The sequence below is a fragment of the Lepidochelys kempii genome, chromosome 2, assembly GCF_965140285.1.
Source record: "Lepidochelys kempii isolate rLepKem1 chromosome 2, rLepKem1.hap1, whole genome shotgun sequence".
NCBI classification, from domain to species: Eukaryota; Metazoa; Chordata; order Testudines; family Cheloniidae; genus Lepidochelys; species Lepidochelys kempii.
Genome location: NC_136381.1, coordinates 234,802,731 through 234,818,929, shown reverse-complemented (window position 1 = coordinate 234,818,929; position 16,199 = coordinate 234,802,731). Strand labels below are relative to the sequence as shown.

The 16,199-nt window shown below is 42.6% G+C and overlaps 2 protein-coding genes across 9 annotated transcripts in view; both read left to right on the top strand.

The window, feature by feature from the left end:
- C2H10orf67 (chromosome 2 C10orf67 homolog) overlaps window positions 1–16,199 on the top strand; it is a 147,770-nt gene that overhangs the window by 88,481 nt on the left and 43,090 nt on the right. For 7 of the 8 annotated variants that reach the window (XR_012157577.2, XR_012157579.2, XR_012157578.2 and 4 more), the window contains 2 exons: window positions 1,214–1,354; window positions 2,136–2,356. Coding sequence is in view for 5 of the 8 variants with exons in the window: in XM_073334241.2 (XP_073190342.1) it covers window positions 1,214–1,354; window positions 2,136–2,356 (362 nt within the window). In the remaining 3 variants the exon portion in view is untranslated. The remainder of the gene's footprint in view (window positions 1–1,213; window positions 1,355–2,135; window positions 2,357–16,199) is intronic. The other variant, XM_073334239.2, reaches the window with a different exon arrangement.
- On the top strand, window positions 3,650–15,112 carry LOC140907700 (myb/SANT-like DNA-binding domain-containing protein 7). Its single transcript, XM_073334243.1, has 3 exons — window positions 3,650–3,678; window positions 13,175–13,778; window positions 14,367–15,112. The coding sequence occupies exon 2, from the start codon at window positions 13,196–13,198 to the stop codon at window positions 13,742–13,744; it is 549 nt and encodes a 182-aa protein (XP_073190344.1). The 5' UTR covers window positions 3,650–3,678; window positions 13,175–13,195; the 3' UTR covers window positions 13,745–13,778; window positions 14,367–15,112.

The window sequence follows — 16,199 nt, the reverse complement described above, 5'->3', positions numbered from 1 at the left end:
GCATGTAAACTTTATCTATGTTTTTGCCTTTCTTTCCCCCCATGATAGTTGTTGGTGTGCTTCAGTTCTTTGAGTGCCATAATGAGCTGGAATTCTACAATGCCCACCAGTTCCTCAAGGTGCCCTTCTGGTAACTGGAGATTATCAGGATATGGAGATTCTCTGGCTATGCCCCTTTTTTTCCCAGCCATGCCTTCCTAGTGCAGCGGCTGGGAAGGGAATTGCTGTAGGAACTTTTACAATGGCTTTACTCCAAATGATGAGGATTCATCTGTAGAAAACCTCTGGGGAGGGGGAGCAAATCTAATGGCTTTATAACTGCCTTACACCACTATAGCATGTCCCAAGATCTGGCCCAATGTGTATAAAGTTAGGGTAAGCCCGATTCTCCTGTCACAGATTTCTCATTTTCCCCAGTGCAGCTTCATTGAAATTAAGGGAGTTACACCAGTGTAAAATCAATGTGGGAGAGAATTAGGACCTGTGACTGGTATGCTGTCATTTTTATAATATTATAATTAATCTTTACAATGAATTTAATTTGCAGTTTTCACAGGATGTGGATTAAACTGCTTGTCTTTATTTAAAAAGGTCTGATACGGCAATGTATCTTCACCTCCAACTATCCTTTAACTGTCTGGTGTTTTCCCCTATCAGTGAACTGGCCACATAGAGATCAGAATGTGTCCTCCAGAGAAAGTGGAATGTGTCAGCAGCTGAAAAAACAAATGGCTGGCTTTAAGTGGAGAGGGCCAGCATTCAATACAATATGCTTCAGCAAAGTTGAAAGTTCAGTTGAAATAGGACAGATAATATAGTCAGTGGACCAGATTCATCTCTAGTGTAGACTTCAATAGAGATATAACAGGGATAAATTTAGCCCCTTAGAATTTTTTTAAAACAATATCGCCTTTGTTTTGCCAGATTTACACTTAGTAAAATGTTTAATTTGCAGATATAATACTAATAAATATAAATTTTGCTAAGTGTGTGTGAGAGTGGAATCACTGAGGTAACTTAATTTGGGCATATTTTATTATTTTGAAACACCCGGTGGTATTGTCCTTATTTGAAGTACAGTAGCTGAAGTAATTATTATGCTACAATGTCATTTTCCTAACTTGTTTTCTTAACTCCTGTGGATTAAAATGACCATAAGAGTAAAACTGTTTTTCCTAGTGTACATAATCACCACTGATTCTTTGATTGTCAGATTCCATCATTGCAAGAAAAAGATACAAAAAAAATGAAGGAGAAAGTGAAAAGTGGAAGTGAAATTACAGTGCCTTATGAGAGCAGAGAATCACAAAAGGGATATCACAAGCAGCAACAGAAGAAGAGTCCTAGTTACAAGGTGTTGTTTTTATTATTAAAATCCAACAAGTTCTCTGTAAATATTTTATGTAGATTTCTTGTCCTTTGATACCAGTCTATGGACTATTCAGAACCATTGCTTGTTAAACTTTTAGTTACTATGGTAAAAATAATAATTTTCATTTCTATAGTGACTTTCATTCAAGGATTTTGCACCACTTTACAGACATTCATTAATCTCCTGTGAGAGAAGTATGATTATATTTGTACTACAGATGGAAAAAATGAGGCACAGAAGGGCTAAGGTCCAAGTTACACAAAGAATCAGTAACAGAGCTGAGAACCATGAATTCAGTTCTATGTTCTAATCACTAGACTGTATGCTCTCTGCCAAAAGGCATGGATGGTCCTTGCCCATAAGAATTTATAATCAAAGGTCTTGATCCTGCTTCCATTCAAGGCAATAGAAATTTTGCCATTGATATCAGTAGGATTGGCCTTAGACAAATATGATATGCATGACAAAAGTTACGCTTTACTTGTCTGTGCTGCCATCTTTATTAGATAGCCCTCCAAAAAGCTGTGAAATTGTAATGATTCTCAGTCACTCCAGACCTGGATTGGCTTTGAAACAATGACTAGAGTTATAAAGTTTTGTACTATGGTTATTAATTCCTTTAAACACCTAGTTTCCATACCGTAACAGCCAAAACTAGAAGTGTCAATACCAACAGTAAAACTTTGTATTTTTTTGTACATTAAGCATAGAAAATAAATAATACATTACTTAACTTTTTGCAATATATTTTGCACCTGAGAAGGAAGCAGAAAAAAGAGCATTACTTGCTGAAATTGAGAAGCTGAAGGTATTGGAAGGTCAAGAGAAGCAACACATACAAAGGTATCGGCCAGAATTTTTAAGACATTCATTTAACTCTATAAATATTTTAACATTTTGTGGGTTTTTTTATTTCAGTCTTAAAAACGAAGTTGAACAAATTAACCGAAGCTGGGCAAAGAAATTCCAAATTCTAAAGAAAAGGTATAGTGGTAGTATAATATTGACCATATTCATAGAAATAAATCATGTCTATAATTTTGCAAACTATATAAGGAAATATTAAGGGTATAGATATTTTCTAGATACAATATTACTACATAATGCAATGACTCAAACATTTCCCTAGCTTGGTGTAGTATGAAATGAGCAGAATCTGATCATAAGAAATGAGTCACTGGTTGGATAGTATACTGTTGATCTGGTTGTAGTACTAATACACTCTTCAGAGGCAGGCACAATTTTATGATTAGTTTAACATTTATCAAGACTGTGGAAAGAACATTGAAAATGTAATAATATATCTTTTTTTCTATCTTTAAAGTTGTTGCCATTAAAATCCCAACATTTACCACCGGTTCTCCCACTACTTTATTAAAAATGTTATTTTCTATTCTAAGTATAAATAAATGCTGCTGAATTTTAAATGTCCCAGTGAAATGATACCAGTGTAAAGAAAGCGAATAGCATATAATATGGAGAAAAAATTCAAAATGATTCACACACAAATCTCTTAATGACACAACTGAGGGTCATGCTTTCAATGTACAGTTTTGAAAAATATACCTCTATGATATGCATAATGAATACACTAAATGCTGTGTATGTGTAGTCACTGTGGTGTAATTGAAAAAAATCGTTCAAAAGTAGATATTTACCAGTTTACCACCTATCTGTTATCTGGCAGAGGATCTCAGAATGAACTCACGAATTCCGATTTGTTTTAAGCCTATTAAATACATCACATGAAACTGGTGGCTGTTCATCCCAATTAAGTGAGTGTGCCTAGTAATCATACCCATATTAACTAATGCTGTTTGTTTTTTTCACTGACGGAAACTACTATTTTTTTCATGTTTCCAGTATTCATAAGATTACGTATACACAGAATATTATATAATAAATTCATTATGCATGTCACAGAAGTAATTTTAAAATTGCATGTAAAGATTATCATTATTTTGTCAGTAGCAAATTTGAGTATACACTATTTTAAGAATTCTTCCTATGTTCACATGCCATTCACTTCAGCACATTGATCCTCTGATCCAAACTCCTTTACACAGAGGGTTGGTGAGTGTTTTTTTGTTAAAGTCCTTTTATATCATGCTACAATAGGCCCCTATATTATTCATATTTTTCTCCTTTTTCTCAGAGTAACAGCCGTGTTAGTCTGTATTCGCAAAAAGAAAAGGAGTACTTGTGGCACCTTAGAGACTAACCAATTTATTTGAGCATAAGCTTTCGTGAGCTACAGCTCACTTCATCGGATGCATACTGTGGAAACTGCAGAAGACCATGAGGAGGTATTGTTTCATGGTCTCTGTGTATATAATGTCTTTTGCAGTTTCCACAGTATGCATCCGATGAAGTGAGCTGTAGCTCACGAAAGCTTATGCTCAAATAAATTGGTTAGTCTCTAAGGTGCCACAAGTACTCCTTTTCTCCTTTTTCTGTTTCTTTTCTCTCCCCTCTCTACTGTTCTTCTTTTCCAGTTTTCTTCCTTTATTCTCATCTCCCTTCAGTCCTCTTAGATCATTATCCTTCACTACTTTTTCTCTCTCCTTCAAGGATCATATTCTTCCTCTTTTTTCCTTGTCTTTTCCTTTTGATCCTTTTACTCCTTCCCAGTCCTTCTGCATCTCTTTCCCTCAGCCAATCTTCTCCTCTGTTCTACCCATCTTCTCGAAGCTTCTCTCTTCCCTTCACTCTGCCACCTCTGCAACTGCAAAAGTCTCATGTTAGTACCCTCCACACTGGACCTTCTGGTGCTGCCATGTAGTGAAGTGTACAGAGTTGCCTAGCGTAAGGTGTGGGTGGTTATCCTTCTACGCACATCTGATAGTATCATCAGATAAAGACGCACAAAAAACCAAACCTGACTAAAAATGTTTGGGAAGACTTCTTGCATTGCATTTCATTGCTCCAATGAGTGGCAGTCACAATTATATGTTTCAGAGTAACAGCCATGTTAGTCTGTATTCACAAAAAGAAAAGGAGTACTTGTGGCACCTTAGAGACTAACCAATTTATTTGAGCATAAGCTTTCGTGAGCTTAGCTACTTATATGGCTCCCCATTACTGTAATATATGAACCATATTAGAAAAAAAGTACTAGCATCATTATAAACTATAGGAGATCTAACTTGATGAAAAATGTAATGTATTCTCTTAATAGTAACACTAAGTGCTTTTAAAAGTTGAGCCTGCTAAAGTTAGAGGTGAATGTGTGGTTTTGTACATATCTAATCACGGTAACACCATAAAAATAGATTCATTTTGACAGATATTCTGTTTACAGAGAGGTATGTAACCAGAATACAGAAAAATTCTTGTTTTTCCTGATTTTTTTCCAATATATTATGGAAGCACTGTGCATAATAAACTGGGGTTTTTTCCATGAAAATTTGACTACTAGAGTATGGCAGGAAATGGTTTTCCCATCACATTAATATTTTCAAGAGTTCAAAGTTTTTCCCACCTTGAATCTGGATCAAAATTTGAAACCTTGAAAATACATGTGAAATAGAAAACCAATTCTTTGTGGGGGTGGGAGGGTAGTTAAAACCTTTCATTTTGATAATTTCAGAACTTTTCATTTTGGTTTTGACTTATTTGAAAAACTTTTATTCGGTTTAATTAGCTTAAATTTCAAAACAAAAAGTTTGTTGAGAACCAGAAACCAGATTTTTTCATTTTGACAGTTTAGGAACTTTTTTCTTGATATTTTTTAAGTCAAAACTGATAGTTTCAGTTTTGACAAACTGTCAGTTTTTGAAAAAAACAGATTCATTATGAAATTTCCGACCAGCTGTAGTGACTACCTGAAGAGCACACAAGCTTGAGTTTGCATTTAAGTTATTTTTATAAATTATATTTTTTTATTATTCTCATGTTTCTACTGCATATAAATGTAAAATATGAGAGCCCTCTTGTGGCGAAAATAATATCTGTCAATTTTATAGATATTGGTCAGACTGTGTGGCCCCATGGATAAAGTGCCTGCCAAATATTTAGAATGTATTGCGTGTAAGCCCTTTTAAATTTATACTTTTTATTCTATTTTTTCAACTTTTTCCATCAATTTAATTAAAAATTAATTGTTAGCACTTTTCCTTTTTAAGTGACTTTAGTGCTCATGAAAGTTACCACTTTGAGAGTATAGGAGATTGATGTCCTCTGTTCATTTACAGACATAAATAGAGGACAGCAAGGCAAACTCACACTTTTGGCCTTTCTTCTAAGATTGCCATGAAAGGTGCCAGTTAGCATCAATTGTGATGGTGTTTTTTGTGATGTGGACACTTGTACGCTAGGAATTCTACTAAGACTAACAATTTATTTCCTATAGGCTATCAAATAGCTATTAGATAGAATTGTCTTTCAGCCACTATTGACCTGGGGCTAGAATCTGACTGGTGATTTTGGAACAGATGACTGTATGGGCTAGATTGACAAAGGGACTTAGGCCCCTAGAATATCACTGGGGGTCACAAAGACTGAGTTAGGTACTCAGGCTGCCCATACAATGGAAGGGAGGGATTCACAAAAACCAGCATGCTAGATGGAGAGCCATCTAAACTAACTAATGGGAGATGCTAAGCAGAGGGGTTTGCCCTCAGCCACACCCATCTCAGGGAGATTGGTGCCTACTGCTTGGAATTCTCAGCTGTGAACTCTCTCCTGAAGTCAGGTGCTGCTGGGGCTGGGGAGGGAGGGAGGTACGGAGGAGCTCAGTCATAACTTTTAGTCCAGCAATCAGGGCACTCACAGGAGATGTGGGAGACCCCTGGATCCAGTCTCTCCTCTGCCTGAGAAGAGGGGATTTGAACAGGAGTCTGCCATCTCTTAGGTGAATGCTCTAACCACTGAGTTCCTTCAATCTCTCCTAGTGAATTTGCTCCACTGTGGATAAATAATGAGAATCATTAGGGGGTTGGAACCTGGGTCTCCTACATCCTGGGTGAGGGCCATTCTCATGTTTGTTTGTCTGTTTGTCTCTCTCTCCCCCCAATGACTCTTTAAATATGTATACACAGAAGAACAGTTTCAACAGGAGATATTGAGGGAGCCCCATATCAGAATATCCCATGGCCCAGTGGTTAGGGCACTCACCTGAGAAGTAACAAATCCCTTCTCCCCTTCAGGCAAAGGGGGGACTTAACCAGGAGTCTGCCACATCCCAGCTGAGTGCCCTAACCACTGGGCTAAACGTTATGTGGGAGGTCCTTCTCCCCTCAAACCCCCAACCATTTGTGTGCAGGGCCCAATCCAATAAGCTTGATTAGAGCTTAGCTACTGGACTGAGCCCCACAGGCGAGTTGAGCAGAGGAATGCTATCTTCCCCTGGTTCTTGCATCACACTTGGCCTTAGCTGTCTGGATGTCTAGACTGAAGCAGCACTGTGTATGCCCAGAGGGAGGAACATAGGCAACTGGGAAACTTTTTTACTGCAAAAATTTAGGTTCCTGCAGGATTCAGCAGCAGCTGAGCAGGTATTTGTGTATATCAGCGGTGCCTGATTCTGGGATTTACTTGCCTAAAGTGGCAGGTGCCTATCTCCTTTGCGAGTCTAGCCCTATATCCCATTACTAATCACCTAAGACATACCGTGCAAAAAAAAAAGATCTAAACCAAAACATTTCACATATAAGAAAAGACAAATTAAACTACTGGGTAATTTTAATAATCTAAACTTGTAATTTGAAACATCAGAAAAACAAACAAACAACTAGTTACTTTATATTCAGAAAAGGTTAAATATTTAAATAGTTAAATGAGACAAGACACAATTTATGGCTAACTTGAACCATCTCACTCTGCCATAATTCAGAGTTCCTATTTGTGGTTTTATAAATCTTAGCAAAAAGTGATCAAGTTAGCACTGCTTGTGTCTTGTTTAATTTGCTCATTTAACATTACTGTTCTTATAGATATACCATGCCCTCATAATGGATGAGACAATATTTACATTTCTCCTTCTGCTAATAATGGCAGTTATCTGTTCAGTCAAACTCCAGAACTGGTCAGATATGAGGGACCACGTCTAACTGGATTTAGTTCCTGATATGGTGGAAATCAAATATTTTAGCAGCTGTGAGATTCTGCCTGAAGATTTCCACAGTTCTAAAAAGAAAGCCAATAAAAAGCTGGTAATTCTAAATTAATCTGTGACCAAAAGCTTCCAATGGTGCCACCTGTTATCTAGTTTGGAATTGTTACCTTTAATAATGCTCTGTGGAAATTGACATAAGCGCCTCAAATTAGCAAAACAGGTGCTACCTTTTTAGCAAGTTCGTAAATATATCTGGAAAGACCGTGGACTCCTTAAAGATGCCAAGTTTACAGTGTAATTAACAGTCATTCTAACCACCTTGAATTGTGGTTCTGGTGCTTGGTCTAATTGGATATATCTACACTGCAATGTAACCCCATGGTTAGTAGAACTTCAGTTAGCAGACTCTGTTTTTGTTAACCCAGGACTTGAGCATCTACACTCATTGTAACCCCAGGAATTGTTGAACCCTGGGTCCCAACCTGGGGCTCCAGAGTCTACGCTGCACTACGGGGGCCTGAGTCCAAACCCCCATATCCCAGACTTCCTAACACCCTCCCTAAATGTGGCCACTCTAGCCCTTTGTTTGTGGTACAGTATGGGAAAACTTGACTGTCCACCAAATGTGATTGTCCAGAGGACAAAGAAAGTCAGCCCATCGAATTGTGCAATACTTTTGGAAGACCTCCAGAGTACGAGTCCAGTTGTGCTGCATCTACACTGCAAAGTAATAGAACTTGAACCGTGGGTCCTGGCTTGACTCAGGCTCAGATCCTCCACCCCTGGGGGATCGTAGTTCTGAGCCTTGACTTAGCATAATGTGTGTACATACAGATAGGGGAGGTTAGGGTTGAACCTGAGTTGAAACCCTGGGCTTATATTGCAGTGTAGACATATCCATGAGCCTTTCCATATGCATTGCTTCTAGGATTCTTTGTGTAACGTCGACAGATCCCGGTCGTTGGCGGACAGGATCAAATCTGGAACCTGTGGAGCTTTGTGCATGAGCCTCTTGTGCATAAGCTAAAAGCTATATGGCTGTTAGCTAAGGCTGTAAAGTAGACTCATTAATCTCTAAAGGGCCTCATTACCACTAGAGGGGACAATGCACCACATCCAGGAGGTGTGTGGGTTACAAACTTCCCCTAGCTGAGGAAGCGCATCCCGAGCTTCAGAGACTTCCGAGCTGAAAGCCAGGACAAGCCCCCACTTGTAAAACCGACAGACCCCGGTCGTCAGTAAATGAGATCGAACCTGGGATCTATAGAGCTAAATGCATGAGCCTCTACTGCTTGAGCTAAAAGCTCTCTCCCTCCCTCCCCCCACCCTCCACCGGCAATTGAATGACAGAACTTTTGTCTTTCAGAGTTGTTAACCCCCCCAAGACAAAAGTTTTGCTGCAACAAGTGCCAATGTGAACAGTGTGTTGTCGGCAGGAGCTCTCTCCTGCCGACAGCACAAACACCGCTCTTTGGGGGTGGAAGTTTTTTGACGGCAGGAGAGCCGACAAATAGCCGCTACATTGCACGACTTTTAGCGGCATGGTTGTGGCGACAGCCATGTCGCTAAAAGCTGTGTAGTGTAGACAAAGCCTTATGTGGTCTTGGTACCACTAGGTGGGACAGAATACCACACCCAGGAGGTGGGGGGGTTATATTTGCATTAATTGATATGACTGTTTCTAGAGTTAAATTTTTTGATCAGCCAAAGCTATTATTATCTTGGGCATTTTGTCTAAATGTCTTGTGAAAAGTTTTCTGTAATGAGAGGTCCTGTTAACATTACAGCTGGCATGTGAAAATCCTTGCATCAGATCAAACAGAGAACAGTGGTCAGGAAGCAAATGCCCATCTTTGACAAGCACGTATTTGAGAACCTCAGCCTGAAAAGCTTGAAAAAGTCTCTTTTCCTAAGATTCCAGACAAACTAGTATTCCTTTCCCATCACCGTAACACACTAATTCTTAAATAATGAGGGATATGGAAGATTTATATCTAAATAAAAATAGCATTTACGTTTTGAGTTAAGACTACTATCATTTGTCAATAACTTTCTCAAGATGTTGTATTGTTGTTGTTGTATTATTAATTGCGAAGAGCTGAAAATGTGCTCAGCACTGCATAAATCAACAAAAAATCAAGACCATCCCTGGTCCAAAGTGCTTGCAATCAAAGAGACAGACATAGAAAGACAGAATGCAGAGGAAGTAATTACCCTTATATGAAGTTCTGTTCTCTTAAACTACCATTTTTCATCTCTTTTAGGCCTCCCTTCATCAGTAGGCTCGTCTATAGCATATTTTCCTTCTTTTTAAAGAAAATGGAAAAATATTGTGGCTGTTCAGATTACCTCATTTAAACTGGACTTTGAGAAATTAGCTAGTAGTTCTTCAGGTGGTTGCAGACATATATTCCACTCAGGTGTGTGCATGCCCAGCATACCGGAGCCAGAGAACTTTGTCTAGCAGGTGCACATGCCCTTGTAACCCCTCTCCCGGCTATTTAAGGGCAGCACCACTCTGACCCCCCTCAGTTCCTTTCCACTGCATGCAGCTGGAGTCAGAGCATTCTGTATGATATCTTACCTCATGCTTTTGTTGTCTGAGGTTTCCATCTCTTTTTTTTTTAATATAGTTAACTAATTAGAGTTAGCAGTACTCTTAGTAGTTGATTAGTTTAGTCATTTTAATAGAAAGATTTTCCTTGGCATTATGCCTTCGCCAGGTTTCAAACACTGTCCCTCTTGGGGTAGCTATCCCGAAAAGCGGTCCCCATACTTGGTGCTTGTTGTGCTTGGGATAGGGACATATTAAGGAAAAGTGCTCCATTTGTAAATCCTTCAAAAAGAGAATGCAGATGGCTAGAGAATTATGCCTCAAGCAGCACCTTATAGAGCAAACTGTGAAGCCCACATCAGTGTCAGGATCCTCCTCAAATCACCGACCTCCTCAGAGGGCTTTGGTGCTGCCACACGTTGCTGTTATGCAGCCAGACTTTGACTCTTTTCCGAGGGGAAGAAACTGTTCTTCTTGATCTCCTTCCCTGAGAAAGAGGGCTCATAACACTGACTGACCAAAGCTTGAAAAGAGTCTTCCTCACCTAAGAGGAGTACTGGGCAGCACCAGGATTCCTCGAGTGCTCAAGGTAGAGTGGGGCTGTCTGTCCAGTCTCCAGTACCAAGATGGGATCATTCCAGCACTGTACCATTGACTCCTGTACTGTCTGTGTGGTGGCCATTGAATCTGATACCGACATAGTCAGTCTCAGCACTCACCATATTGACCCTACAAGCTTTTCAAGGAGCAGCAGATTTACGCTGCTTCTCTTTTCCAGACTCGCCTTTGAGTCCTCGACTGTGCTGGTATTGTCTGTGGCCCCAGAATCCGTATCAGCACCAAGGGGTCTGTTGTTGGTACTGTTTCCTTCTTTGGCACCAGAGACAATTTCAGTGTCTACAGGCCCGGTATGGACCAGATCTGCAGAGGCAGTACCGTCCCCTACTTCGATACCAATGCCTTTTCCAGCACCAAGTGTTAGTTCTCCCTCAATGGCACTACTCGTAGTCAAAGCACTGGCTGTAATGCATCTGTAAATACCAGTGTGGCCCCCGTACTGGGCTTCAGATGAGCTGGGACATGTGATGCCTCCACGAGGGGTGCCTCCTCCATTTGCATTGGACTATGTGGGAAGTGCCGTGTCTCCTAGCTCAGAGTCATCCTCTGCCTTTCCTTCTCCATCCAGGTACCAGGTGCAAAAGTCACACTCTCTTCTGGGAATTGTAGTTTACCTCTGTCTGAGCAAGCTTGGGACAACTCCCAGAATGCCCAGCGGGCTTTTGTCACATATCACAGCCCACTGCTGCGTGATTCAGAGAGCCAAGCTGGAGTCTGAGGGCGGGGTGACAGCCGCTCCATTCAGATGAGTGTGTGCTGCAGACCCCTGCGTGGACACAAAATTTGTATTTGCTTTAACCATCAGTATCAGGACCAGCACCATTCTTGCAGTAGAGATAAGGGTTCCCCAGTACCTACCAGGCACCAGTGCCATATCATTTCCCCCAGTGGTCTTCATGGAACACTTAGGATGTTCCTTGATCTTCAAGGTCCGAATTCTGGGCTTATTCCAGAGCACGGTCACACAACCTTCCTGCTATTTCCCAACCCACTGAGGCTGGAGATGCATACTGATATTGGTCCTCCTGAGCGGATACAGTCTGAGCCTTTACTGCATTAGCAAGTCACAGCAAATTCCATTGGACCGGCTTCCTTCTTCATCAGATGATTCCACTATATTGGATTCATCTTCTCCTGTGTCTGAGGACTTTAAGTCATATCAAGATCTCCTGAGGTTAGTGGCTACAGCTTTGGTAGACAGTGTCCAGTCATTGACTCCTGGGAGGGAAGCTCTCCCTAGGAATGAAGTGCTTTTGGAACCCACAAAGGTTTTGTGGTATATACCAGCTTCCTTACTGTCAATAGTATAGCATACTGAAAAGTGGTAGTGTGAACCCTCTGCAGGGTTATGAGTGTATCTACTCACATTCAGCCCCTAACCCTCTCTTGTCATAATGGTGACAGTTGAGCGGTTACATGCGGGGAGATAGAAGTAAACACCTAAAGACAAGAAGTCTAAAATGTTACATTTAATGGAAAGGAAAATTTATTCAATTTTGTCTTTACAAATGCACATTGCTAATTAGCAGGTGCTGTTATCAAAATATGACTTTGTAAATTGGGAGGCTATGCCCAAATTTACACATGAGTTGTCAGAATCCTTCAGGGAACAGTTTTAAGGCTTTCATTGCAGAAGGCCATCTAGTGGCAAAGACATCACTGTAATCAGCACTGGACATAGTGGATGCCTCCTGCAAGATTATGGCCTTAGCTGTAACAATAAGAAGAGCTTTGTGGTTACAGAAATCTGGTGTAGCTCCTGAAGTCCAACAAAGCATACAGGACTTACCTTTTGATGATCAGTTTTTGTTTTCTGAAAAAACTCTTGAGACATCACATTATTTTAAGGACTTGTGGTGCGGTAGTGCCCCACCCCGTGAAAAGAAGGGCTGAACCAGACCAGAGAGGCTGTGCAGACCCGCAGCAGCCAATCAGAGAAGGCCTGAGGAGAGCCAATCAGGGCAGGGGGAGAGGCAGCCAATCGGGGCCAGCATAGGCCCTATATAAAAGCTGCCTAGCAAAGAGCAGGGTAGTCTCTCCCTGGTGGTCAAGGGAGGAGGACTGGCTCCTAAGCTGAAAGGTTTCAGAGTAACAGCCGTGTTAGTCTGTATTCTCAAAAAGAAAAGGAGTACTTGTGGCACCTTAGAGACTAACCAATTTATTTGAGCATAAGCTTTCGTGAGCTGAAGTGAGCTGTAGCTCACGAAAGCTTATGCTCAAATAAATTGGTTAGTCTCTAAGCCCTGGTCTACACTAGGACTTTAGGTCGAATTTAGCAGCGTTAAATCGATTTAAACCTGCACCCGTCCACACAGTGAAGCCCTTTATTTCGACTTAAAGGGCTCTTAAAATCGATTTCCTTACTCCACCCCTGACAAGTGGATTAGCGCTTAAATCGACGTTCCCGGCTCGAATTTGGGGTACTGTGGACACAATTCGATGGTATTGGCCTCCGGGAGCTATCCCAGAGTGCTCCATTCTGACCGCTCTGGACAGCACTCTCAACTCAGATGCACTGGCCAGGTAGACAGGAAAAGAACCGCAAACTTTTGAATCTCATTTCCTGTTTGGCCAGCGTGGCAAGCTGCAGGTGACCATGCAGAGCTCATCAGCACAGGTGACCATGATGGAGTCCCAGAATCGCAAAAGAGCTCCAGCATGGACCGAACGGGAGGTACGGGATCTGATCGCTGTTTGGGGAGAGGAATCCGTGCTATCAGAACTCCGTTCCAGTTTTCGAAATGCCAAAACCTTTGTGAAAATCTCCCAGGGCATGAAGGACAGAGGCCATAACAGGGACCCGAAGCAGTGCCGCGTGAAACTGAAGGAGCTGAGGCAAGCCTACCAGAAAACCAGAGAGGCGAACGGCCGCTCCGGGTCAGAGCCCAAATCATGCCGCTTCTCTGATGAGCTGCATGCCATTTTAGGGGGTTCAGCCACCACTACCCCAGCCGTGTTGTTTGACTCCTTCAATGGAGATGGAGGCAATACGGAAGCAGGTTTTGGGGACGAAGAAGATGATGATGAGGAGGAGGTTGTAGATAGCTCACAGCAAGCAAGCGGAGAAACCGGTTTTCCCGACAGCCAGGAACTGTTTCTCACCCTAGACCTGGAGCCAGTACCCCCCGAACCCACCCAAGGCTAACACCTGGACCCAGCAGGCGGAGAAGGGACCTCTGGTGAGTGTACCTTTTAAAATGCTATACATGGTTTAAAAGCAAGCATGTGAAAGGATTACTTTGCCCTGGCATTTGCGGTTCTCCTAGATGTAGTCCTAAAGCCTTTGCAAAAGGTTTCTGGGGAGGGCAGCCTTATTTCGTCCTTCATGGTAGGACACTTTACCACTCCAGGCCAGTAACACGTACTCGGGAATCACTGTAGAACAAAGCATTGCAGTGTATGTTTGCTGGCATTCAACCAAAATCCGTTCTTTATCTCTCTGTGTTATCCTCAGGAGAGTGAGATATAATTCATGGTCACCTGGTTGAAATAGAGTGCTTTTCTTCAGGGGACACTCAGAGGAGCCCATTCCTGCTGGGCTGTTTGCCTGTGGCTAAACAGAAATGTTCCCCGCTGTTAGCCACAGGGAGGGGGGAAGGTTGAGGGGGTAGTCACGCGGTGGGAGGAGGCAAAATGCGACCTTGTAACGAAAGCACATGTGCTATGTATGTAATGTTAACAGCAAGGTTTACCCTGAAAGAGTGTAGCGACTGTTTTATAAAATGTGTCTTTTTAAATACCGCTGTCCCTTTTTTTTTCTCCACCAGCTGCATGTGTTTCAATGATCACAGGATCTTCTCCTTCCCAGAGGCTAGTGAAGCTTAGAAAGAAAAAAAAACGCACTCGCGATGAAATGTTCTCCGAGCTCATGCTGTCCTCCCACACTGACAGAGCACAGACGAATGCGTGGAGGCAAATAATGTCAGAGTGCAGGAAAGCACAAAATGACCGGGAGGAGAGGTGGAGGGCTGAAGAGAGTAAGTGGCGGGCTGAAGACAGGGCTGAAGCTCAAATGTGGCGGCAGCGTGATGAGAGGAGGCAGGATTCAATGCTGAGGCTGCTGCAGGACCAAACCAGTATGCTCCAGTGTATGGTTGAGCTGCAGCAAAGGCAGCTGGAGCACAGACTGCCACTGCTGCCCCTCTGTAACCAACCGCCCTCCTCCCCAAGTTCCATAGCCTCCACACCCAGATGCCCAAGAACGCGGTGGGGGGGCCTCCGGCCAACCAGCCACTCCACCACAGAGGATTGCCCAAAAAAAAGAAGGCTGTCATTCAATAAATTTTAAAGTTGTAAACTTTTAAAGTGCTGTGCTTAAAGTGCTGTGTGGCATTTTCCTTCCCTCCTCCACCACCCCTCCTGGGATACCTTGGTAGTCATCTCCCTATTTGTGTGATGAATGAATAACGAATGCATGACTGTGAAGCAGTAATGACTTTATTGCCTCTGCAAGCGGTGATTAAAGGGAGGAGGGGAGGGTGGTTAGCTTACAGGGAAGTAGAGTGAACCAAGGGGCGGGGGGTTTCATCAAGGAGAAACAAACAGAACTTTCACACCGTAGCCTGGCCAGTCATGAAACTGGTTTTCAAAGCTTCTCTGATGCGTACCACGCCCTCCTGTGCTCTTCTAACCGCCCTGGTGTCTGGCTGCGCGTAACCAGCAGCTAGGCGATTTGCCTCAGCCTCCCACCCCGCCATAAATGTCTCCCCCTTACTCTCACAGATATTGTGGAGCACACAGCAACCAGTAATAACAGTGGGAATATTGGTTTCGCTGAGGTCTAAGCGAGTCAGTAAACTGCGCCAGCGCGCCTTTAAACGTCCAAATGCACACTCTACCACCATTCTGCACTTGCTCAGCCTGTAGTTGAACAGCTCCTGACTACTGTCCAGGCTGCCTGTGTACGGCTTCATGAGCCATGGCATTAAGGGGTAGGCTGGGTCCCCAAGGATACATATAGGCATTTCAACATCCCCAACAGTTATTTTCTGGTCTGGGAATAAAGTCCCTTCCTGCAGCTTTTGAAACAGACCAGAGTTCCTGAAGATGCGAGCATCATGGACCTTTCCCAGCCATCCCACGATGTTGGTGAAACGTCCCTTGTGATCCACCAGAGCTTGCAGCACTATTGAAAAGTACCCCTTGCGGTTTATGTACTCGGCGGCTTGGTGCTCCGGTGCCAAGATAGGGATATGGGTTCCGTCTATAGCCCCACCACAGTTAGGGAATCCCATTGCAGCAAAGCCATCCACTATGACCTGCACATTTCCCAGGGTCACTACCCTTGATATCAGCAGATCTTTGATTGCGTGAGCTACTTGCATAACAGCAGCCCCCACAGTAGATTTGCCCACTCCAAATTGATTCCCAACTGACCGGTAGCTGTCTGGCGTTGCAAGCTTCCACAGGGCTATCGCCACTCGCTTCTCAACTGTGAGGGCTGCTCTCATCCTGGTATTCATGCGCTTCAGGGCAGGGGAAAGCAAGTCACAAAGTTCCATGAAAGTGCCCTTACGCATGCGAAAGTTTCGCAGCCACTGGGAATCGTCCCAGACCTGCAACACTATGCGGTCCCACCAGTCTGTGCTTGTTTCCCGAGC